This window comes from Halichoeres trimaculatus, unplaced genomic scaffold, assembly GCF_033239565.1.
Source record: "Halichoeres trimaculatus isolate MK-OKI-2021-1 unplaced genomic scaffold, fHalTri1.1 fHalTri1_scaffold_11, whole genome shotgun sequence".
In the NCBI taxonomy this organism is placed as follows: domain Eukaryota; kingdom Metazoa; phylum Chordata; class Actinopteri; order Labriformes; family Labridae; genus Halichoeres; species Halichoeres trimaculatus.
Window position 1 is genome coordinate 11,472,910 of NW_027437189.1, and position 23,628 is coordinate 11,496,537.

General features: G+C 39.9%; 3 protein-coding genes across 4 annotated transcripts; all 3 read right to left on the bottom strand.

Moving 5' to 3' along the window:
* Nucleotides 1-1,797: 1,797 nt before the first annotated feature.
* LOC141799370 (dual specificity protein phosphatase 7-like) lies at nt 1,798-6,838 on the bottom strand. The gene is made up of 3 exons (XM_074681599.1): nt 6,111-6,838; nt 5,043-5,471; nt 1,798-3,334 (listed from the first exon to the last, which is right to left on the bottom strand). Exons 1-3 carry the CDS (start codon nt 6,499-6,501, stop codon nt 3,024-3,026), a joined length of 1,131 nt encoding a protein of 376 aa, XP_074537700.1. The 5' UTR covers nt 6,502-6,838; the 3' UTR covers nt 1,798-3,023.
* Nucleotides 6,839-10,696: 3,858 nt separating this feature from the next.
* LOC141799369 (5-aminolevulinate synthase, non-specific, mitochondrial-like) lies at nt 10,697-15,639 on the bottom strand. Of its 2 annotated transcripts, none has more exons than XM_074681598.1 (11): nt 15,350-15,639; nt 14,204-14,409; nt 13,902-14,078; nt 13,622-13,738; nt 13,320-13,539; nt 13,024-13,208; nt 12,745-12,924; nt 12,274-12,438; nt 11,924-12,192; nt 11,592-11,754; nt 10,697-11,456 (listed from the first exon to the last, which is right to left on the bottom strand). In XM_074681598.1, exons 2-11 carry the CDS (start codon nt 14,391-14,393, stop codon nt 11,275-11,277), a joined length of 1,848 nt encoding a protein of 615 aa, XP_074537699.1. In that variant the 5' UTR covers nt 14,394-14,409; nt 15,350-15,639; the 3' UTR covers nt 10,697-11,274. The 2 variants fall into 2 exon arrangements, with proteins under 2 accessions (XP_074537699.1, XP_074537698.1); XM_074681597.1 differs by lacking the exon at nt 15,350-15,639 and adding an exon at nt 15,248-15,294.
* A 1,374-nt stretch (nt 15,640-17,013) lies between these two features.
* On the bottom strand, nt 17,014-22,819 carry spo11 (SPO11 initiator of meiotic double stranded breaks). Its single transcript, XM_074681107.1, has 13 exons — nt 22,626-22,819; nt 22,157-22,270; nt 21,231-21,319; nt 20,766-20,832; nt 20,495-20,603; nt 20,179-20,265; nt 19,718-19,754; nt 19,466-19,575; nt 19,247-19,346; nt 18,861-18,898; nt 18,462-18,538; nt 17,971-18,082; nt 17,014-17,542 (listed from the first exon to the last, which is right to left on the bottom strand). The coding sequence occupies exons 1-13, from the start codon at nt 22,736-22,738 to the stop codon at nt 17,423-17,425; spliced, it is 1,173 nt and encodes a 390-aa protein (XP_074537208.1). The 5' UTR covers nt 22,739-22,819; the 3' UTR covers nt 17,014-17,422.
* Between the last annotated feature and the right edge of the window lie 809 nt (nt 22,820-23,628).

Below are 23,628 nucleotides of genomic sequence, written 5' to 3' on the forward strand. Positions count from 1 at the left end.
ATGAGGAACATATGAATAAATCTCCCCGACAGGGCAGAAACAATACAAAAGAAATGGATTGTTTAGGGAGCAGCAATTATACCCAAATCTGGGACAGCATCTCCAGAAGCTTTGGTAACAAAGCTGGAAATACTCATACAGAAATGTAAATGAAAACACATTTTGAATATTTAGTTTCAAGTCTGAGTAAATCAAAAGAATCCCTCATGAACTAGAGGTAATGTCAGGAACATCTTACCTGGACTATTTGTGCTCTGGTCCAGTCCTCTCTACGAGCAAAAGTCATGGAAGGTGGTTGCCACGTCATCTTCTGGTGTTATCAAGTCTACAGTCAATGCAGCCATCTACCAGAAGATTTTGGATCACCTCATGCATCGATTCGTTTACAAACTTGCCTTTTCTAGTTTCAGTACCTGTCCACAGCGCCAAAACTACTACAAAATAGTCAGCTGACAGTGGTATAACTGTGCTTTAATTGACCAGCTAACTCACCTGGCTTGGACCCTGAAGCTGAAGGATCAAAACTACTTTGGCTTCAACAACATATCAGCAGAAGGGATGGGTACCGAATTAGGTACTTTTAAAGGTACCGACCAAATTCTGTCAAAGCACCTGGTACGGATTCATGTAAAATCAAAAGGTACCTAAGATGCATCCTTGTGACTGTGAGGTAGTGGAAGAGTCGGCGATTGTATATTGAAGAAGAAATTTGTTAAATTGAAAAAAAAATAAATAAATAAATACAAAACAACAAAGTGATATTTTTGTAGCTGAACCACAGAACAGTACTGAAAATTGATACCGTTGCCAGGTCCCGTGCATTGATACCGTATCATTTCAAATGTGAAAGGTACCCATCCCTACTCAGCAGTGCCACAGACTCATGGCTTCCAAGGCAAGCAGCACTGATGCACTAATTTGTCGTAAAGAAGCTCCAGCTAAGAACGGAGTATAAAAATGCACGTGTTTAAGTAGTAGAACATTTTTGTAGAGTAAAATTCTTTTGATCTCAGAAAATATTCTAATAGAGTTAGTGGATTTCATGAGCCGTAGTCCCCAAAATTAAAACAAAAAAGTTTTAAAATATTTACATTTACTTGAGACAACTGAAGAATATATTGAAGTTTAGCTAAATCTAATAAAAACAAAAAAAAAAGAATGTTTTACACGGTTCTAATTTGTTGAAACACAACTATGAATACTTCCCTCTAGCAAAGCACAAAAAAGTTCTCTCTCTAAATGACGGCATGTATGTGAAGATATCTAAGCACTCTCATTTCCTCTTTTCAAACCAACATGTCTCTACAGGAAATTGCATTTCTTCTAAAAAAAATGTTTAATTCATAATAGATAACACAAAAATGTGTTTAACCGAGGCTTATTAACTTGATAACAGCCACTGCATGAGGTTGTTATGGAGCTGTTTAACTGCCCTTGTTGTGGAGGAAAGGCAGAAGTTGTGTGTATGTGGCACAGGACATGCTGTGTCATCTTCCTCTTCCTTGAAGCGCTCTTTGAGTGACTGCTAGTGGGTGTGTCTGCATTGTGGTATTGACAGATCTGGCCCTGTCACTTCTGTTTGTGAAAAGCCTGCGGGAGACAGGAAGTCAGGCATCAAAGTGGACAGAGAAAGGACGTCTGACCACACCTAGGGCTAACCTTGCAACTCTGACCTGAGATACCGACTTAGACCAAATAACCACCTCATTTTTCATGTGAAACTGAAATAAGTTGAGACAAAGACAGAGAATATTCAAGTAAAAATATACAATATATTTGTTGTATAAACTTGTACAGAATGTCTTGGACATTTAGCTTTACATATACTATACATAAGGGTCAAAATAGGGTCACATTTGCATCCTTCATGATTTTTGAGAAAATGTCCCCTTTAACAACCACACGTTATGTACATCTCAAACATACCAAACAAAAACAGCCCTTGGATGCATTGAAAGAGGCCATGACGATGAGATACAGGTGCCTTGTATAAAAATCCCTGAAAATGTCTCTCTGTGAGGTAAGAACACATTTTTCAACTCACTACCTTTCATTCCCTCTCACACACTGAACTCACTCGTTTGTTCTGAGGCGAGACTGGCAACAGAGCACGGCTAATTACACATCGGGTTTCCCTTAACATCGTAGTGCCACAGAGGGAGTAGCTGCAGACTGAAGACTGGGATTAAGAAACTAAGGTGAACATCCATTCCTTTATACACTGATGACTTACACATCTGTTATGAAGGCCGGTCCTTTACTCTACACCTCAACCAGATTCCTGACAAACACCTCAAAATCAGGTTAAGGTATGGCAAAGGCCTCTACGACGACAGGCAATTTGAACTCAAGGTTACAAAGAAACTGGTCATTGGTAGAACATAATCACATGCAAATAATGATGTTATATGCAACACAATATACAGTAGCAGATTTGATTGACTTTATGTGGAAAATCAATTCTGTTGTAATCAAAAGAGCTGCAAAAAGTCATGAGAAAGACGAACTGGGCAATAATTTGAGGCCTGATCACCGTAGTAGCTTATTTACCTCAGCTGGAGTACCATGACAACTTCTTAGACTGGTCCCCAGAAAACATTCTGATTGGCCAAAGACTCCTTTGAGACCATCAAGGCAATATTCATAGCCGATACAACAACTTACAAGATATCCTCTTAACAGCTGGTGAACGACAGATAACAGTCAAACAACATTCCTAGATTCAATAGAAAAGTTAAGAAACATCCTGCTGTTATGGCTGCACATGACCACTGATTGACGCCATGTATGGTGGACAGCAAAAGTTCTTCCTTGCATTAGATATTAAGGCATTAGGACTGGATCTGAAGGGACTCTGCACTCACACTTTGCCCCTTCAACAGACCAACATGTTTTGGTGCACAAGTGTGACTGCCTCTCTGCTTGTGTCAGCTGGCTGGAGATCTGGCAGGCTCACAAAACCTCCAGAACCACGACACAAAACACAAAACAAAACACAAAAAACAAGGCTGTCCAATAGGTCCTCATGTCGACTCCAGCGTGTCCAGCTGGAACACGTTGTGATTGGTCGGTGTGGTGAAATAGAGCTGCTCCTTGCTGGTGGATCGGTTATCACAGGGACTGTGCAGCCCCAGCGTCCTCTCAAAGTCCAGAAGTTGACCCATGAAATTAAAGTTTGGGGAAATGTTGGACTTTTTCCGCTTGACAAAGTCATAAGCGTCATTAAGAGAGAGGTTGAGTCTCTGCATTAGGTAGGCCACGGTGACAGTAACCGAGCGGCTGATGCCAGCCAGGCAGTGGACCAGGATGCCACACTGCTGAGACCGAGCCTCGTCTGTGTGAGAGGAAAGGGAAACTGAGGTCAGCAGAAAGTTTTTCAGGGACATACCAACAAACAAAACTTTATAAAAGATATTTCCCTTGATTTGTGTGTTACATAATTTTCTTATGGCTCTTCTGCAGCAGTAACAGCCTCTGTTGTGGCCTGAAGTTTAAAACCTTACTGGTGTTACAGCTTCTGCTAAGAGTTATATGTAAATGTGTAAAACTTGAGTATATGTTTTCTTGGGGGTGGGGGGGACATGATTGTCATATCCTCCTAGATCTGGGGCATCTGGACCCATTGCTCCACACAGGATATAGAAGCCGGCTTCCTGCCAGCTTCGCTCTGTCTCTTTCCCCACCTTGCACCCATAAACGTTATTTGCCAGTTAGGGCTCTTATCGCACCTTTGACTACTCTATACTATACTATACTCCTAATGCTGTTTACTTGATGATCGGTCCTTTACATTTCTGGGAACTTGTGTTTCCTTCCTATCTTTTGCCACAGCCTATGAATGACTAAGTTATGACACACATACAGTGCAGAGTCACAGGTATTACAAACAGCTAAACAAATGTACACCTCACGCTGCGCCTGTGTTGTTGCACTGCTATCAAACTCTAACCCCAAAGTGGAAACGACACTTCCTTCCTCCTTCTGCCTCTAAACCATCTGAAATCTACTTTGTGATGAGCTCTGTAACAACAAAACAAACAAGTTGAAAGTTGTGGTTTCAGGTGCTGCCGTGGCGGTAAAAGACAGCAAATAGAGATGAAATGCAAATGAAACAAAAGTATGTCGCTCAAAAGATCAATTGTTGTCACTTTGTTTGGAAGAAATTTAGTGGGAACTTACACAAGGATGGAACTTTAGGGACTTTTAACCCTAACCCTCTTTTTGTTTACTGGCCTATATGAACAATACAAAAACTTAGCCCGCCTTTTCTGCAACATGACACATGTTAATGTGTAATATTCCTCACATGTTTGCAGTAACAGAAACAGAAAAAGGGGGGAGAATACAACAATGTGTCTTGTTGTCTTTATGCTGTTTCAGGATGCTGGGAATGTAGTTGCAGCCTGTAAGAGGCGGCTGTCACCTGTCACACATCAGTTTACCAAACGTAAGACAAAACCCCACATTTACCACAATTGTAAATGCCTCTCCAAAAAATTGCCAAAGGCTTGGGAGGGATCATTCCACACTTAAATGGTGGGACTGAATAAGCTAAGATAATATAAGCTGAGCTACGCACAGATTTATCTTAACCTTTAATAACCTTAATGATAATCTACAAGATGATCAAAAACCCTAGGAAGGTATTTGTTTTCCAGTATAAGTAGGTAAAGAGATAGAAAATTGAAAACCAGGGGAATTTTGGCTTATTTGTTCTTTTTTTTTTGTCTTGACAGAGGTTTTATATTATTTTAATATTTGATATTTGTAGCTACTATTTTGTTAGCATTCACAGTTGATTGTACTCTGTGTGTTTCCTGTTATTACCGACAATAAAAAATTCAGATGTATGATTTATTAAATTATTACTCACCATAATAATCTACAAATGACTTCATTATTGACGACAAACGTATGTAAGGTTTTTATGGTCTCATTTAAAAGCAACAACAAAACAGAGATGCATTAAAAATCATTTCAGGGAAGTGTATGTGTGTGTCTTTAGGTTAACGTTTGACAAAGCCAACAAAAGACTTGCTCACCTATAAATGATATGGCTTCTGGGAAGAACTGCGACAGGTTCTGACTCCAGTGGTCCGAAATTGGAATCTGTTTGTACCTGAAGTGGCCATCGTGCTCAAACATGTTGGGGAGATTGGGTGTGACATTTAGGATGTACTTGATGTTGTACTGGCCCAGCACATCTAAGTTAGTGGAGTCTTTGGCACAGCCCAGGTACAGATAAGGAAGGATCTGGACAGGAAAGGCAGGCTGGTTGCTAGGGACGGGGCTCTCCTCAGACTCTGTAGCACTGATTGGCTCTCGATCAGACTCCCCATCTGAACAATCCGAGCTGATTCTGAGGTTTCCAAAACCCAGAACAGAGAGCGGAGGAGAGGAGCTGGGACAGGAGCTGTCAAGGAGGGTCTCACAGTGCTCTGGGTACTCCGTGTGGAACTTTACAAATCCACCTGGATAAGGGCCAAAGAAAAAATTAACTACTCACATCAGTGGGGATGAATGTTTTGATTAAAACCCCCCTTATAAGATGATAAACTGAAGACTAGTTTAGAGAGCCAAATGAAATAATAATAAGTATCAAAGAAAGGCTGTAAAGAAATAGCCGGAGTTACCCCCCAAACAGACCATTCATGAAATGCATGCCTGTTCCTGCTGGAGCAAAACATGGCGCGGCCATTTTGGAATTTTAATTGAGAATCTCAGTGACACACGACACACAAACTTTAGAACAGCTTTCAAACAACATAAACAGCATATGTGACGAACGTTAACGTGATAATTACAGTAGCATTTAGTAGTCACATTAACGTTGAAAACGTTTTCAGTTTAATGTCTAATTTACAAAGTTTAACGCTTCTTCTTGAACAACTTTCGCCGCATATGGCCATGTTTCTACAATAAATATCTTTTCTAACGTACATAACGATGCTAACAAGCTAAACTAACAAGGTATTCGTTCATTCGTACGTTAAATTATTCGACGTCAAGAATTGAAACTCAGTTTGTTGGTTATGTTCTCATGCTATTACATGTCCTCTCTGCTTTATTATTGTTGTTACTTAGGATAACTCGACAGGAAAGTGATTTACCTTCCAAGTAAAACGCTTTACAGCCGTCTTCCCACAGTTTTTGAAGAAGAAGACCCAAAACTGACGCTGGAGCTCCACAGTCCAGCAAGTCAACGGTGCTCTCATCATACAGGAGCACTGTGTCCGTCTTGCACCGTCTTATGAACTTCTCCTTATCCTCGTGATTGGGGATGATAGTTCGGATGGGTATGTTGCCCTTTTTGAACCTCCTGAGCATCAGCCCCGGTATGGCCAGGTTTATGGCGGTCTCTATGTGGGACGACTCATAGAGCTCATGCGAACGGCAGTCCAGCAGGAGCAGAGAAGTGCCTCCGGACTCTAACTCTAGTTGCAGCCATTCCACGCTTTTACTCGGCGTCACATCAGACATATCGGACTCACTTTCATACATGCAAGCGCAAACACTTACTACATGATCCGCCGTGCGAGGATAAACTACATGTCATCCGAAAACTGAAGCATTACATGTTGTTGCCCCGCCAGTGCATGGCGCTCCTTCTTGAGCGAAGAGATTCCCCGTTTTTCCACTTCTGTATTTCCATCAGTCAGTGAGTATGACCTGCCACGGCGCTTATGAAGACGTATCAACACTTAAAATAACGACATACGACTTTAAATGCGAGTGGTTTATCGCTGATAGTGTCTGTAACAACTTCAGCCACTCCACATCGTACCAGGATCCTCCACACACGTTCTCGTTTTACCATTCCGATGCATGGGAGGGCTTTTTTTCAGTTGACAGTAGAGCAACTCAAGAGGGAGGAGTTTATTCCTTATGATTTAAAGCCATAGCAGAATTATCACGAAGTTTGGTATCAGAAAGCCTCAATGAAACCCTTCAATCATTTCCATCCAGTCATAAAAACTATTAGATTCTTCACCATTACCTCATTGTCACAAATTATATCATATTTTCATATTGATAAAATTGCACCATATTTGCAGCTTTCATTATACTCCCTTAGGAGTAGTCATTCTTGATTAAAGTAAAAGCTGTAATAAATGTGCATTACTTATTTTCATTCAATGAAAAACCCTGACATTCTTTTATATACAACATAAACTGTGTCTTAGCTTAGCTAGAACAAACAAGCACATATAAATGTCACTTCTTATACAAGTAGTGTTAAGACAAGTGATAATTACATGTAAAATAGATAACTGAAATCACACCCTGTATGTATTTAGAGAACGAACTCTAGAATAGTGATGTATTTTTCTACCACAAGAATGTTTCATCCCAAAAGTACTTTGCAGTCTTTCTACAGGATACTTATCATGAGATTAGACACATCCATGAATTTGCTGTCCTCAACAATTTCTAGATTTTCTCAGGTCAGCTGTATCAAAAGAGGCTATTCTGATTTCCATGCATTTTACACAGTGACTTAATAGGAAATTAATACCCATGCTGCTGTGCATGTGCATCTTTTCTTGCAACCACAACATTCCCATGCTTACTAATGATGTGTATAATAATACATTCAAATTGGTGGAAGAGAGGAAGAGAGATAGAAAAGGACGCGTGCAGTGGGAATCCAGCCTTGCAGCTCATCTGTCTGTGCACGTGAGTGGGGGAGACACAGATGTGCAGAGCATTGGGATTAACACAGAATACGGAATAGAGCTAAAACCTGCACAAACACACACACATACAAATGCTCTCAACCATAGACTGATAACACACAACAACTGGCAGCATATCAGCATTACTACACCATGGCACCACTGCAGCACCTGCCTCCAACAGCCAAGCAGCACATGATGTTGTGAGAGCTGTGGCCCCTCATACACGTCTTAACTTAACTGAACTGCAGAGGGTTTGGACCTGCTTCACCATTTTTCTAAGCAGTGTATGAAAGACACTGATGTGTGAGGAAATAATGAGTGACAATAAGGTCAAGCATTACGCCAAACAGTATTTCCATTTTACAGGCCTCATTGTGATACTTCAAACCCATTAAACTAAAACAACACAAAAATATGTTGAAGTACAGTATAAAAATCTATCAAAGATTCATGCTCTGAGCATCACACTTGTGGTCACCTGACTGCTCCACTTCCACTAAGGTTACATAATGTGCTCCAAATGCAAGCTCATTTTGCTCTTTGATTTAAAGGATCCAAGGTTTTTCATCTGAAGAGCTGCTTTGAGGGCTTTCACGCATACCCGACAGGCACACAAACACACCGCTGTCACGTGCAGATGTGCAGAGGGATGCATTCAGAGATGAGACAGATGGGAGGAGAGCATCCTTTCCATTGATGTTTCTCTCTGTGTGGGTTGAAGAGTTTTGATGTTTTATTTTATTAAACAGAATGTTCAAAGGCGACAAGATGGAATATGTATGAAGTCAATAAAACATTTATCATCTTTGTCTTTATCTCTCAGGGAAAGAAAGCTACATGAAATAACCAGGCTGCTACATTCACAGCAGATAAATGTGACAGTTTCTTTAAAATGCACCATAATCACAGATTTTGCATGGGTGCTGCCCTGACACACACTGTGACGCACATGAAGCCTATTTGCTACATTTTATTACAACCAATATGATCTCCCACGTTATCTGGAAGGGAAACACAATATCCTGTTCTCTATTGATACCATCTAGTGGTTCATACTGAAAGATGCTGCACCACTATGAGTCATCTGCAAAGGGGGGAGGTGTCTGATGTAACAGCCCCACAGCTGCAAACAAGAGAGTCAGTCTGCCCCCATGTGGTGTAAAATGGGATGTCATGAGCATGCATTTCATGAATGAATGACCAGATGACCACAAATCTGCACCTAAGCTGATTATAAATGAACAGCAAGCAGGCTGTATTTCTGTTAAACAAGTTCTTAATTTTAAAATCTAGATTTGTGCCTGTAGAGTTCATTTTGTTTAACGTATTTCATTATAAAACAATTTCATACAATAGCTTGTTTTCTATAGATGTATGTGACGCATCCAACAACACCCTCAACATAAACAGTAGGCTTCTATTTTGGGGGATAGATCTACAGACGCAAGCAACGTCCTGTTCACTATGTGTTATAAGAGGCATGAGTCACAGCTTTCCTGCCAGCAGCACTGAATCTTAAGAAAAATGTGACAGGACATGTTTGTACAGCAAATGTTCTGGGTTGTCTGAAAATGTACATGTAGATGATTAATGTGAAAAATGAAACTTGTCACCAAGTTGAATTTAATTTTACGTTGAAGTAAAACATGCCTTATCAGTTAGATGTAAAATCCACTGTCATGTTTTTGCACAGGAAATCAGTGAGTAACAAGGGGCATAAAAGATAAACTTGTTCATGTCTTCTCATCAGGGTGTGAGATTGTGTGTGAGCTCACCTACTTTAAGAAATACCTTTACATTTACAAAAGAAGGATAGTCTTTACATCTCTTCCCATCTTTTTTTTTGTAACTTGTGGGTGTGTAAATGTGTTTAATTTAACAGTATGCTTCCCTGTTGAGATCATCAGGAAATGGCAAATCAGAATCAAACTGATGGACACAATTTTCAGCCAACTTTCAAAAGGTGCAAAGATACACGCAAAATGGTTTTAAATATAATCATCTAACAAAAATATCCTCTTTTCACTGTTATATATTAACTGTTTATTGTAACTGTTTTCAGTAATAGATGATCATTGTTACTTTAGGAATATAAATTCCTATAATTGTTTGAATTTTAACGGCTGTAAGTAGGGATATATGGGGAGGGGTCTATAGGGATGTATATGTATTTCGTTTCGATTTTAATTGGTGTAAGTAGGGATATATATGTTTTTTATTAACAGAAATGTGTCTAAATCCGGAACCAAAGGACAAAGTGTTAAAGTAAATAATGAAAGATGGAAATAAAAGCTTATAAGCTGTTACTTCCAGTTTTACCATTTTTGTTTGGTGGTTAAAAAAATGCAGAATGGATTTTATTCTTCCACCCACACTGTAAGAAAATTTGGATAAGCAATGCCAGTGAGAACTACATACAACGTTGAACATATAGATACACATGATTTAACACACCATGATTTAAAACCAAAATGTCAAATTGTCTTTAGGAGGCTCCCAAGCTTTCATCCAAACAAACTGGTTATGATAACTGACCAGAAATCAAAGTGGTACTGCTGTTACCTGACCCAAATAACTCCAGCAGCACTTTCTCTTACTAACAGGTTGAGCTAAAATGTGGACATTTGCTCACAATGGTGAAAGCTGCAGGGATTTAAATTGTAGGTTATAAGTTGTTGTCTTTTGAACAAATGTCAGTAAACCTAATTTTACAGCAAAGTAAGATATTTCTCTCCAAAAAATCCCTGTACATGCCCAAGTCAGCCCTTTTTAATCAAAATTAACATGACTTATATATCCCCTTGTTTTTGTTCAGGTCATTTCAGCTCTTTATGAGGTCACCAAACGTACAGTACAAAATTTCAGATATTCACATCAATCTTCCTCATTAAGGAAGGAACATTTTAAATTATTGTAATCACCATTTGAAGAAATCTCATCACAAATATCCACGACTCATTTTGATGTGTCATGACTCAGGTGAGCTAGCTCGCTTATTTGCGCTGTGGTTGTTAATAAGCAAAAATAAAGTCATCACTGTTGTTTCAGGTATGAGCCTGTTTTATTTTCCTCTGTGCAAAACAAGAGAGCAGTCATGAACTGTCAATGGTTTCAACAATAAAGCACTTTTAGTGTTTACACATTGTAATGATCGCAAAGTATGGGTCATCTGAGCAGTAAAAACCACATCTGCTGGCTGTGCTTGCTGTGTGTACATGGCATGCAAACACAAAAAGCACTGAGAAATCTAAAATTTTAAGATTGTTGAAAAAGGAGAATAAGTTTAGAAACTTAATTGTTTTCTGACCTCCCCTTCCTCAATTTACCTTCATACCCAAACTGGGCTACTATGAATATCAATGTTTGACTCTACCATAAATTGAACCCCGAAAGCAGAAACATTCATTGAGCACATACTTTACTTAAGAGTTGTGGTTAATGTTATTCCTGAGTCAAAATTATTTTTTGTAGTGAACAAAAAGAGTTTAAAAGCACCTTACCCACACATTTACTTTCTAAAAAACACATTTGTTTGATTGATCTATATACTTGACCTTAATACATGAAATAATTTAAACAGGAGGATGAAGATCATTTAGAGATTTAGTGTTGAATGCTTATCAACTGCTGATGTTATGTGACTCAGGCCTCTGAAGTAAGACTTTTCCCTCTCAGTCATAAGCTCAAAGTGAAGAGGCTGCTGGCAGAAGTCACATTCTCCTGAGGAGTGTGGCTTTAGCTCCAAACCCATCTCTTTCCATGTTTTTACCAGCCGGTCTGTGGACACAGAGAACAAACAGCCCAGGTTACCGCCATCTTTTGCATAAATGGTGGCTATCTCAGAAAATGTTATTTCTTTCTTGAAAAAATATTTTGAAAACACAAAACCTCAAGGTTCACAAATGGGCATACCGACAAAGTAGTACATCATCTGAGGTGTGTGGTGGGGTGTTGGGGCGATGCGCAGCAGCTCCTCTCCTTTGGCCACTGTGGGATAATTGATTGCCTGGACATAGATGTTATACCGAGACATCATGATGTCACATATCTCAGAGTTCTTTTCTGCGTCTGACACCTGAAAAACAGGTACATCACTTGTTAGATTTACATTTCAAAGTGCCTGCAATTTAATCATAACTGAGACACAAAGCACTGAGACAGGATACACTTAGTTCAAGTTGAAATAACAGGCAGGAAACTTTTCGCAGGGCCAGTTTCAACAGATAAATTCTTCATTTTCTCACCTGGACAGGGATTATGTGGCTTGGGCAGTGGACTACAGGAAGCCCAGAGTCCATCAGCATCTGTCTGAGCAGCTTAACACTCCTCTGATGTTTCCTCCTGAGCATCCTTCCCTCCTCACTCTTCAGCACTCTGATGGACTCCCTCGCCCCAGCCAGCAGCATGGGGGGCAAAGAGGTAGTAAAGATGAAGCCTGCAGCATATGAGCGTATCGTGTCCACTAGGGTGCTTGTGCTGGCAATATAACCCCCAACACAGCCAAATGCCTTGCCTGGGAAAGAAAACACAGAACCAGTTAGGGGGGGTGAGGGTTTTTTTGTGAGAGGTTTTTACTTAGAGAGATTTTACTTACCAAGGGTACCAGAGATGATGTCCATCTTGTGCATCACTCTGTCTCTGTCCCCAATCCCTCCTCCTCGGGACCCATATAAGCCTACAGCATGAACCTCGTCCACAAAGGTAATGGCACCATACTGGTGAGCAATATCACACATCTCTTCAAGAGGGCACACAGCGCCTGTCAGGAGCAGATAGTCCTCTTTTAATAAGTAAATATGAACAATACAGACACTTTAGGATTTGATCCCAGCTGCATTAATCTGTACAGATAGCTCTGATGGACCCGTTTAAAAAAGATCTTTCTAGCGATACTAATTTTTCCATGCTACTGTTAATTTTTGACTCGCCTACCCAAGCATAACCTGTCAACATGAGTCAAATTCCTTGTATTTGTACTGGACCAATACTTGATTCTAATTCCTGATTTTTTACAACTGAATTTGAAAAATGCCTCGACTGAAAGAAAAAGGGAATGCACATTTACCATCCATGGAGTGCACCGTCTCAAAGGCAACAATCTTTGGAGTGGATGGGTCTGACTTTTCAAGTAGTTCCTGTAGATGGTTGACGTCATTGTGACGGAAGATAAACTTCTTAACCCCGCTGTTTCTTATCCCCTGGATCATTGAGGCATGGTTGCCTGCGTCAGAGTAGATTTCACAACCTACAGAAGGAAAAATGGGAGGAGATGTGTACCTTTCAATTCTCTTTAATGAATAATTGACCCCAGGGTAGTAATATTTAGCAGCCTACTTGAACATACCTGGTAGCATTTTTGCCAAAGTAAACAATGTGGAGTCATTAGCTACAAAACATGACGTGAACAGCAGTGCTGCATCTTTTCCGTGCAGGTCAGCCAGCTCATGTTCCAGCTCCACGTGGAATTTGCTCGTCCCTGAAATATTTCTTGTTCCTCCTGCTCCAGCACCATGCTTTCGTAAAGTTTCCCTTTAAGATAAAAAAAAAAAGCTAAGTGTTAACTATCTTAAAGCATCACATTCTTGTACTTATCTTTAATCAACTACTTCCTGTTTGATTGAATTAATGACTGACACTCACATGATTGCTTGTGTGACTCTGGGGTGACGGCTCATACCGAGGTAGTCGTTGCTGCACCACACGGACACATCTCTCTTTGCATGAAGAGATGCAGAGTAGTCGTCTGCCATGGGGAATGAGACGGCATTCCGGTTGACTGTCTTAAAAACCCTGTATGTGTGATCTGTTTTCTTGCTCTCAATCTTCTTTTCAAAATATTTGTCATACTGGAAGCTGAAAGCTGATGGAAGAAAAGTTTTAGGACAGTTAAAGAGACTGCATATTTCATTGGAGAGTTAAGTTATTAAAGATGTCTATCTTACTCTCAGGCAGATTATCCTTCAGCAGGTGAGACACTTTGGGTTTAATGAGGTTTTTTGCTGCTTTTATGTTGATCTTGTCTGCTTCGGTAAGATCCACGTCTAGAAAGTCTGTTTTCCCTGTAAGAAAAAAAAGATGGACATTGAAAAATGGTTTCTAAATCAATGCTTGACATTCATACCACATTCACAGTTGAATGCCTGAAACGATGACCTTTTAGAGCTTACATAACAGACTACTTGTATGGATATCCAGTTTCAGGTGTATTACTGCAGATGTTACCTGTGCCGACTGAGTGCACCTCCCGGACGTCCTCTTGCTGCTCCATGCTGACCTCTCTCACTACCCTGTTGTTATTTTGCACCATTTCTGCAGCCAGGAAAGGGCATTTAGTGCCCACTGCCCGGCCAGCAGGTGGTGTTACATGATCTGAGGGCAACTTGACTTCATGCTTCTGATCTGAAAAAGATATAAAACATATATATTTTTAAATCAATCTAAAAGAAATTAAACACTAAATACATCAAATCACAATGACTTATTCTATCTAACATTCATTATGGTATACTATTCAATGAACTGACCCTTGTTTGTAGGAGTTCCTTTGGATGCAGAAGCTGAAGTAGACAGAGCTCTGGCCAGAGGTCTGGAGGCCAGATCCAACATCACAGGGCACTTTAGAGCATAACTCACCAAGGATAACTTCCCAGCCAGCTGTAAGCAAACACTGGGCGCAACAGTGAGGAAAGGGCACCGGCGGATCACTGTGTCCATGTGAGATACTCCTGACCTTTACAGAAAGAGAAAGCACAACACCATGAAAACGTGTCAAGGTCCTTTAAGTTTCAGAAGTCACTGAAATAGAGATTCATTACAAAAAACCATAAAGGTCACACACTATCGACTGAGTCCAATGGCGGCACTGATCATCTTTTTTACCTGACAAAATCACAATCCAGCTTCAGGTAAAAGTGTAGTACTGCCTTACGAAACATGGCTGCAACACTACTGTGTAATCAGAGACCACTGAGGATGTTCAGGCAAAAACGCAAGACACTACTTTCATTGACTGAGCCTTTGGTCAGCTGTTCTTGACAGGTGTGAAAAAAAGGCCTCTGAAGGACCTGTCCTGCTACTACAAATGCATTACCTAAGACACAAACCCTTTACACAGGAAAAGGGATGGGTCTGATGGTCTCTTTTGCATATGGTAAAATCCTGAGCTACAGATGGTCTTTCACACATCTTCTCTCTTGAGATGTTGTTTACTCTTGTACTTCTGAGTACGCTATTTTCTTCATACTGTGCACATATTTGATAAGTTATAAATTTTCCTTGTTACCCAATATTTGATTAAATTCTCATTTGAACGACCAGTTTTAGATATGATCCCTTGAGACAGAATAAGCTTAAAATTGATATAGACGTATGGCATTTTGATCATTTCTAAAGCAGCTTTTACCATTGTATATTTAACGACGTCTCTCGATTCTTATAACTAAATCGGACGCCAAAAGCACCATTCACATCCTAAATGACACAAAGGGTATCATAAACCTGAGGCATTATGCTCAAAAACCACTTTTCAGACTGATAGAAGCATGGTTTAACTGAGAACAGCTTTTCACCTGCACTCCAATAGCAGCTGGACATGACACATTAGTACACGTGAGCTCGACCTTCTACACTTATTCACACAACTCTGAAATTATCAGACCCGAATTACTCACCAAACGTGGTTTTTAAGAAGAAACGTTGTTCACTCCCGTTACTCGAAAGTCATCTGGAGAGATTTCACGTGACACGTTACGGTAGCTTCAGCCGGAGAAATTACAAAGTGGTGACGTCGTAAGAGTATGTTTCACAAGCGTGAAGATACGCCCCCCGACGGTCATGTAACACAGACAAAGATCGTCTATTCGACACACGAGAGATCCCACTTCTGTCAGACTCAAGAAGTACTTTTTGAGAATCAACTTGCCTTAGACCAGTGTTTCCCAATTCCGGTCCTGGGGCCCCCCTGACCTGCATGTTTTAGATGTTACCCCACTCCAGCACACCTGATTCAAATGAATGGCTCGTTATCAGGCTCCAGCAGAGCTTGATGACGAGCTGATCATTTGAATCAGGTGTGTTGGATTCGGGTAACATCTAAAACATGCAGGGCAGGGGGGCCCAGGACCGGAATTGAGAAACACTGCCTTAGACTAAATGTTCTTACTGCGCTCGGATAGATAATTTTTTTTTTTTTTTTTTGGGGGGGGGGGGGGGGGGGGGTTCAACGATTCCAACGCAGTTTTCCAATGTTTTACATCAGTGCCAAGGTTCATTCACATCAAATTTCTTAAAAAAGATTACGTCAAATAAAGACAGGGGAAAAAAAAGACAGGCTTGACGTTTATTTACAGCACTAGGGTACTGCTCCAATCCACCAGCAATAATGTGACAGATAAGGGCCATTGTGCTCCTTAAATATAGAGTTCTGCCAAATTAATACTGAGTTAAGTCTCAAAATGTGTCATATTTGCCTTCACTTGGCAGTTATCATGTAGATTAGACTTCATCTTGTATCTTGAAGTGCTTTCGTTTCCAAAGTTTTTGTCTGGTGTGCAATTTTTAATTCACCTTGCTATTTGGGATAAGTAAGACCCAATAATTAAAGTTGGTCATTGTATGGGTAGTTTGATTATTTGTGTTGCAAGTTCTCTTTGAGTAGTTTAATGGTACTGAACTTGAACATATCGTTCTTTTTCACTAAAATGGGTGTTATGCTGTGATTTCACCAAAAGATGATGTGGGCAGTGTCCCTAAATGTGGCTGATAGGTCAAAGTTTACCCCCCAAAAAAGAAAAAAATAAGTATAATGGGTCTGAGAGGCATTAATCTAATGTCCACATATGTCGACACTGGGTCTTAGGAGGTTAAGTAATATACAGGATGGGTCTTTGTTAGGTGACCCCACTGTCCCATTGAAGACCACTGTCTCCATCTGCTGGAGAACAGATTGTATAAAACACAGAAGTGTATCATACCTTAATGGATGAATATGAAGAAAGGGATTTGAAGACACTCTGGTATTAAAACACCAAATCATCATACTTACCTGTAGACCTTTCGTTTCTGAATAAGTGAAGGACGTGGACAGTTGGTGTACCCAATAAATGTTAATTAATGTAACCAATGCTTCTGATAAAACAATCTGATATTTGGAAAAAAAAAGTTTCTTGAAATATGGTTTTAGCAGAGTACTACACAGTAAAAATGAAATTTAAAACCATTTTAAACCAAGTGACCCAAAATTAGAGAACATTGATGTCATGGCTTAATGACTTACTCAGTACGACAAAAACCCAAATTATCTCAGTTTAGAACACACTTGCATAACTTCTGGGAAGATGAATTATTTAATACTTGTCTTGCTTTTGTGCTACACCAATTGACAATATGATTTTTTAATTGGCTAAAAATGGTAGAAATGTCATATAAAGTACAATGCCATAACAGAAATGCAAACTACACAGCTAAACAAACATCAACCATATTGTTTTAACAAGTAAAAAGCAAAACTTTGATTTGGACATCATACCAGCCCTTACTGCCCTGAATACTTCAGCACTTACTTATATTGAGTGGTTGGTAAAGCACACAAGACACTGCAACAATTTAAAGTCTGTTTGATGTATTTTCAACAGCATGTTGTAACATCTTGGAAAGATCCAACAGGAAAGATGCAAGTTTATCATTCTTTTCTTTTTCAATCAACTGTAGCAGTGTTAATACTCCACTAGGTGGCAGCATTGTACTCACACCCAGCCACCATAACGCAGTTTATTGGGCAGGTAGATGCTGGTGAGGAAATCAGGCGCAATAGCTGCCAGAGACTGTATTTCAGCTTTGACTTTACTCTGCTGCATCAGCTCCATCTACAACAAGAACAAACCAGCAATCGTGAAGAGCTTAAAGAGAAGCTACTCAAACAAGTATAAATCATCAGGTGTTTGTTAAAGCCACTCCAACAGAGTGGCTGTTCTGTATACTCAGTACCAGCAAGCTAAGAGTCCTCTCACACACATTCCTAGGCTGTGTGTCACATGAGCAAAATGTTATAAATGTTTGAACCTTTGAGGTAGGGCCCGTTTTGCTTTTAAAGGAGGAACAGGAAATTCAGAGAAACATTTTCCAGAGCAGGCTAACATGAACTAAGTGCTTTTTGTTTAGAGTTATGACAAGTACAAAATAAAAAAAATACTACTATGTCATTTTGTGGTTATTTTCAAGTGATAAGTGTTAAAAAATATGATACTTTTTGTTACTGCCATTCAACTCTGTCTCCTCTATTTTAATCTCGTACCTCTCTCTGCCAGTCTGGCTGGCTGGTTAAGTATGGTCTTTGCAGGAGACTGCTCAGTTTGCTTTGGTCTCGTGTTGTGAGAGGGATCAGGGTATCCTCAGGAACCCGCAACCTGCAGAATAAAATGTTGATTTGACTACATAAGCTGAATTCATTCTTTGAAAACTGCAGTGTCAATTCAAAGATAAACGTCTTCCCTACAGCATGTTTCCCCCAATTCTCAGCTGACTACCATTTCAAAGATAGAATATGTATGTTTCGGGGACCACATAAGATGCACACTACAATTAAATGTATGTCAAATCTCTAAATTTGTTCAAGCGGACGTATACTTAAAACTCAATATACTCTGAGAAGCAGTTCATTGAAGGAAAAAAATAGAGAGCGCGACAGCAACAGAAACCAAAACAAACAATCTAAATGTCCCCAGAATATAAACCCAATTAGAGGTGGGAGGAGGAAGTCGGAAGTAGCGAATGTTGAGTCCAAACCTCTGGAGGTCAGAGGGGAGGAGGCCCAGCCACATAACGCTGGGGACGGTCAGGCTGTGGGCTTCAAACGACATGGCCTGTAGAAAAAACACAAAAACACACAGAAACACAAGCATCGTCACACCAACAGCCACACAATGTGAATATGGACAGAGTTTATCTTAAATAAACATACAAAATCAGCACTGTATGAAAGCACTAAGGCTTTGTTTAACATTTGGCCAGAATGATGTTAATTAACACAATCACTCAACAACCTCACTACATCACATGTCAGTTTAAATATTCTGAGAGGGATGATTGGTCCCCATGAGGCTATGATTAGAATCAGCAAACAGAGAGAGACTGAACAGGCCACACTGGATAATGAACAGCTCAGGAATAACTAACAGGACTCACCACTGATCCATACTTGTAGATACACATGATCTCAATGCCTGGGAAAATCAAGAGAGACAGAGACGTGCCGCAATCACTGGCATACCAGAACAATTATCCTGCAGAGATGTGTAACGGAGCTAAGAACACAGTAAAGCATTACATATGTGTCTCGCCATGCAATGGGAAAAGGTTCAGAGGTATGGAGGATGAAGGAAACAGAGCCATCCCCTCTGGAAGAGATCACGCAAACGGAAATAACAGCCAGACTACGCGGCATTTCACAGCAGACAGGTGCTAACATCTGCTGATAGAGTGAGACATGCAACCCTGCTGTGCGTGCTCAGAGATGAAAAGTGAGACATGTGTTGTCAAAAGTTTGGTGGTACGCAGAGCATGGACAGTACCATGAGGATCGGCGTCCACCAGAGCAAAGATGGGGATGTGTAGCGTGTCCCAAAGCTTTCTCACCATCAACCTGCTGTTCACATCTGGCACGCCTTTACCCTGATCCACACAAACACATCTGTTACAAATACAAAACACACTCAAAACTGGACTATTTGAACATGCAAATCACATTCAGAATTTCCTCAGAGAAGGAGAGGCAAAAAGTGAAAACACACTGTGATGATGATGCAGGGAGCGAGCTTTGTGCAGAAGTCACTGTCTAGTAGTCGCTGAAACGTGGCATCTTTCTCCACTATCATGACGAACTTTGCAGATGACACAATATCTGGACATGATTAAGAAAACCACATAACCTGCAGCTAAATACCATCTGTTTTACACACACAGAACTACAAATCACATAGAATAATACTCAAAAAGAAGAAATTCAAACTCACATTTTTATGCACAAACATCACAAAGGATACTCTTAATTCCACTGATGTTTGTTGATACTGCAACAGCCTAAAAAAACAACAACAAATCCTTCAAAGCAGGAAAATAAGATAGCCATTCCTTTCTCTCACAAGTCTACTTTATTGGTTTAGCAGGAAATACAGGATACCATGTGGAGCAGATGGCACCTCATGGCCAGATTAATGCTGACACATTGTTTAAATCAGGTGAAGCACATGGATGTTGTGCACTATAGGGCTGCAGGACACACTTTCTACCAAGTACAGATGGTGGTCAGCTGTTATTTGAAAGCCTAAAGAGGAGCAGGCCCTCAAGCTGGAATATTCTTTTTAAACTACTGTGAACATATTATTTGAGATAGATGCAGTCAACAAGCATTTAAACAGTTTTTGGTAATAATGAAACTCCACAGAATATTCATGCAGTGCAGAATGGAGGGAGACTGCTGGTTTGTGTGATTGTTGATACTTACAGCAGAGGTAGAGCGACAGTCAATTCTTGTGCCGTCCTCTTCCAAATAACACAGATCACCTGAGATTAATCCTTTGGATGTGGCCAGCTGTTAGAAAAAAACATACAGACATACATATGCTCATACACAACCAAAATTACCATTCTGATCAAAATAAAGTGACATCTTCTGCTAGTGTTTCCTAAAACATCACATTCATCCTTGGAAACCCGAACTTATAATTTAAAAAATATATATATTTTTCAACTTTTGTCTGTGTTTATATTTGTTCAAAACACTCCACTTGTACAGTTTCTCTGCATTCAAGTACACTTACCACATGTAGAGCTCTGCGGGGAACCTTTAGCAAACAGGAGATGTCATCAACTATACTATCAACAGTCGTCTGTGAACCAAACAGCTGTGTGTTGTTGTAGTAGATGTCTCTAGGGAAACAATGGGTAAATCATTATAGTTGAAAATTCAAGAATAACAAAGCAAAAAAACTAAAAAGCTGGTTCACATAATAATAATAATAATAATAGTCTTGTGGAGTTTGAAATGCATCTGGCTTCAGTGATCAATTTAAACATGAATTGAAAACAAACCTTTTTGTAGAATAGGAGTTGCTCTGGACGAGTCTGTAGATGATCATCAGGATCTTGAGAATTTGTGCTTAACACACATCAAGAGCAGAAAGTCAAAATAATCTCTTTCCTAAGAGTGATCAGTGTTATGGGCGCACACATTTAGAAGGATGTAGTGGAAAAAAAAAACTTTATTCTGTTCTTAATCGGGATAATCATGTGGTAAGGCGATCCCTTTAAGCCAATTTCCACATATTCAGTCACTGCAAATTTGTTACCTCAAACTCATTCTGACTTTTACAGCTTTTCTGTCCTTCATGCATGTGTTCACAATGAGCATAAATGAGAGACACATGAAGAATGGAACATCTGTGAAGGTTTTTTTTTTTTTTAAACCAAAAGGAATGGCAGTTGTCAAAAACAAAAAGTCACACGCAAAGTAAAATCGGGAAAAAAGTAAGAACAGAGGTGCATGTGTCTCCTCACCGAATTTGGTGACAGATGAAGCACAGTCGCTTCGAACTGTGGTGACAGAACTTCCTGGATTCATTTGGAGCCCAACGGCACTGTCAAAACTTCAGTGGAAAGCAATGAAAGCATTACAAGGGAGTTGAAAAGGAGAAAAAGAGGAGACGATCAAGGTAATATACAAAGACTGTGTGAGCTATGTTTATCTTTTTGGCTTTGAAATTAGCTCTCCCACCTGAAAAACATTTTGGATTCCCCACACCCTGAGGGCTACCTGTGAGCAGACCTCCCTTGTACTTAACCATCCTGATTCCTCTCTGGAGCTCAATCTGCGGGACTCTCAGCTAGAATGTGCTTTGAGCTGTGGCAAAGCTTGATCCAAACAAGACTAGACAGTCGACTTTGTTCTGAGCATTTGGTCTCTGCTGCCTTGTCACATTAAAGGCTTTTGAAATTAAGTTTATGCCCGTGTATGTGTGTGTGTGTGTGTGTGTGTGTGTGTGTGTGTGTGTGTGTGTGTGTGTGTGTGTGTGCGTGTGTATGTTTGGTATGTAGACCAGTGCTTTTCAATTTCTTATCTCTCTCATCTTAAAACAGGAGGAAGCCATTTCATCTTCAATCTCACACCCCCTAAGGTGGAGGTATAGTCATTTCTCTGTCCACCTGGGTGCCCATGCAGCCTACTTTAAACATCACTAAGAGAGATTCAAACAAAATAAATGTGCAAGTTTCCTCTCCGGCTGAGTAAAAAGTAGTCTGATCATCTTGTGTGGCCTAACCTGCAGTGAAAAATCTGTACAGAAAAGTTTATTTATGCCCTCACACAACATGATGGTTCATGTTTATCTTTTTCAGGTTATATGGCTTACACAGATCCCACACAGCCAGTGTGTGAAACGACTGCAGTGTCCAGGGTGGAGAGAAACAACTTCCACACAGCCTACCTGATGTTGGCCCAGCTGGATCTGTTGGGCAGTGCCAGGACAGGGGCCTCATCTTTGGATAGACTGGCCACTATTCCAAGGATTACATTTTCGATACGAGTCAAAATTTCCATGCTGGAATAATAATATACAGTTAGAACAGTGACATATACAAAACCAGCCAACAATGGTCTGTTTGGTGTGCTAGTCCCTTAAGAGTCAAACTTAAATTGTTTTATTATATCCCCATAAAAAATATTATCTTCAATTTTAATTCTTTGTACCTTCAACTCAGTTTCATTCCAGTAAACTAAAATTTGCAAACCAGAAGCCACGTTAATGAGACACTGATACCTACTGTTATATTATCCCAAGTAATATTTTTTAATCATCCCGTGGTCATCACAGGAAAGGAAAGTAAGCATTCCCGTTGGCTAACCACGCTAACATGACGTTAGCTCCACTCTCCAGCAGGTGACCGTGAACTTACTCGCTCGTTTCTTCTTTAATCCGCTGATCATCCGACATTATTATGACATTTCTCAGTAGTTGGGCGCGAAGCTTATCAATTTCAGAAAACAGCTCTGCAACATAGGACCCCATCTTCTGCTGACAAACAGGCGGGAAAAAAAACACGAAATATTAGGGGGCGCTCCTGCACTACGAGCTCACTGAAATCTCGCGAGTTTTGCGCCAAACAACAAACGTGGTGCATTCCAGTTACCTCGGATATCAGAGGGGTGACGCTGTCAGGGGCGAAGTGGGTGAGTTCAACCGTTAGCATGATACTTAACGATAAGACGACATTTTAACGTCTAATTTTGACCCAACGCAAAAGGTAAACATAAAATTATGCCTACTTGGTATGAATCAAGAGGTACACTGGTTGTTGAGCAGATTTACTTGAGGAAAGGCAAAGACAGTTAGCAGTTACAAAGACTTGAAGCTAATAAATTTTACTAGACCTAATTTTAGATCTACACCTCTCTTGTGTCATTCCTTAATATAAATGCAAAAGTGCTAACACACTAGAAAGACTTTAAATAGGACAATTTAATTTTGTAAGCTACAAGCATAACATTGGGTGACTATATTCTAAAACCCCTAGGAGGACACTCTACTTGGTTTTTCAGATGCTTCAAAAGTTCCCTAAAGATACTCAAAACCATACATTTATTTAAAACACTCCTTTTCTGTTTGTAGTGGACATCTTCACAATGTATATGATGCATTGTTCAAACTATATTTCTCTTGAGAAAACATTTAAGTAATGCCTCAAAGTATTAGTTAAAGAAAATGAAAAAATAGAAATAGGCCTATTCTTTTTTTTCTTTTTTTTTTTGTAAAAGAAAAGAGGAGTTACCTTGCTGCAGTTTGTCTGTAAAAAATGCACTTAAGCTTTGGCAATTTTGTTCTCAGAGTGCAGCGCAGGCATTCGGAGTATGTTTTCTGTTTTCACCTGAGAAAAAGAGTGGCCTGGGTCTTTTGCGTCA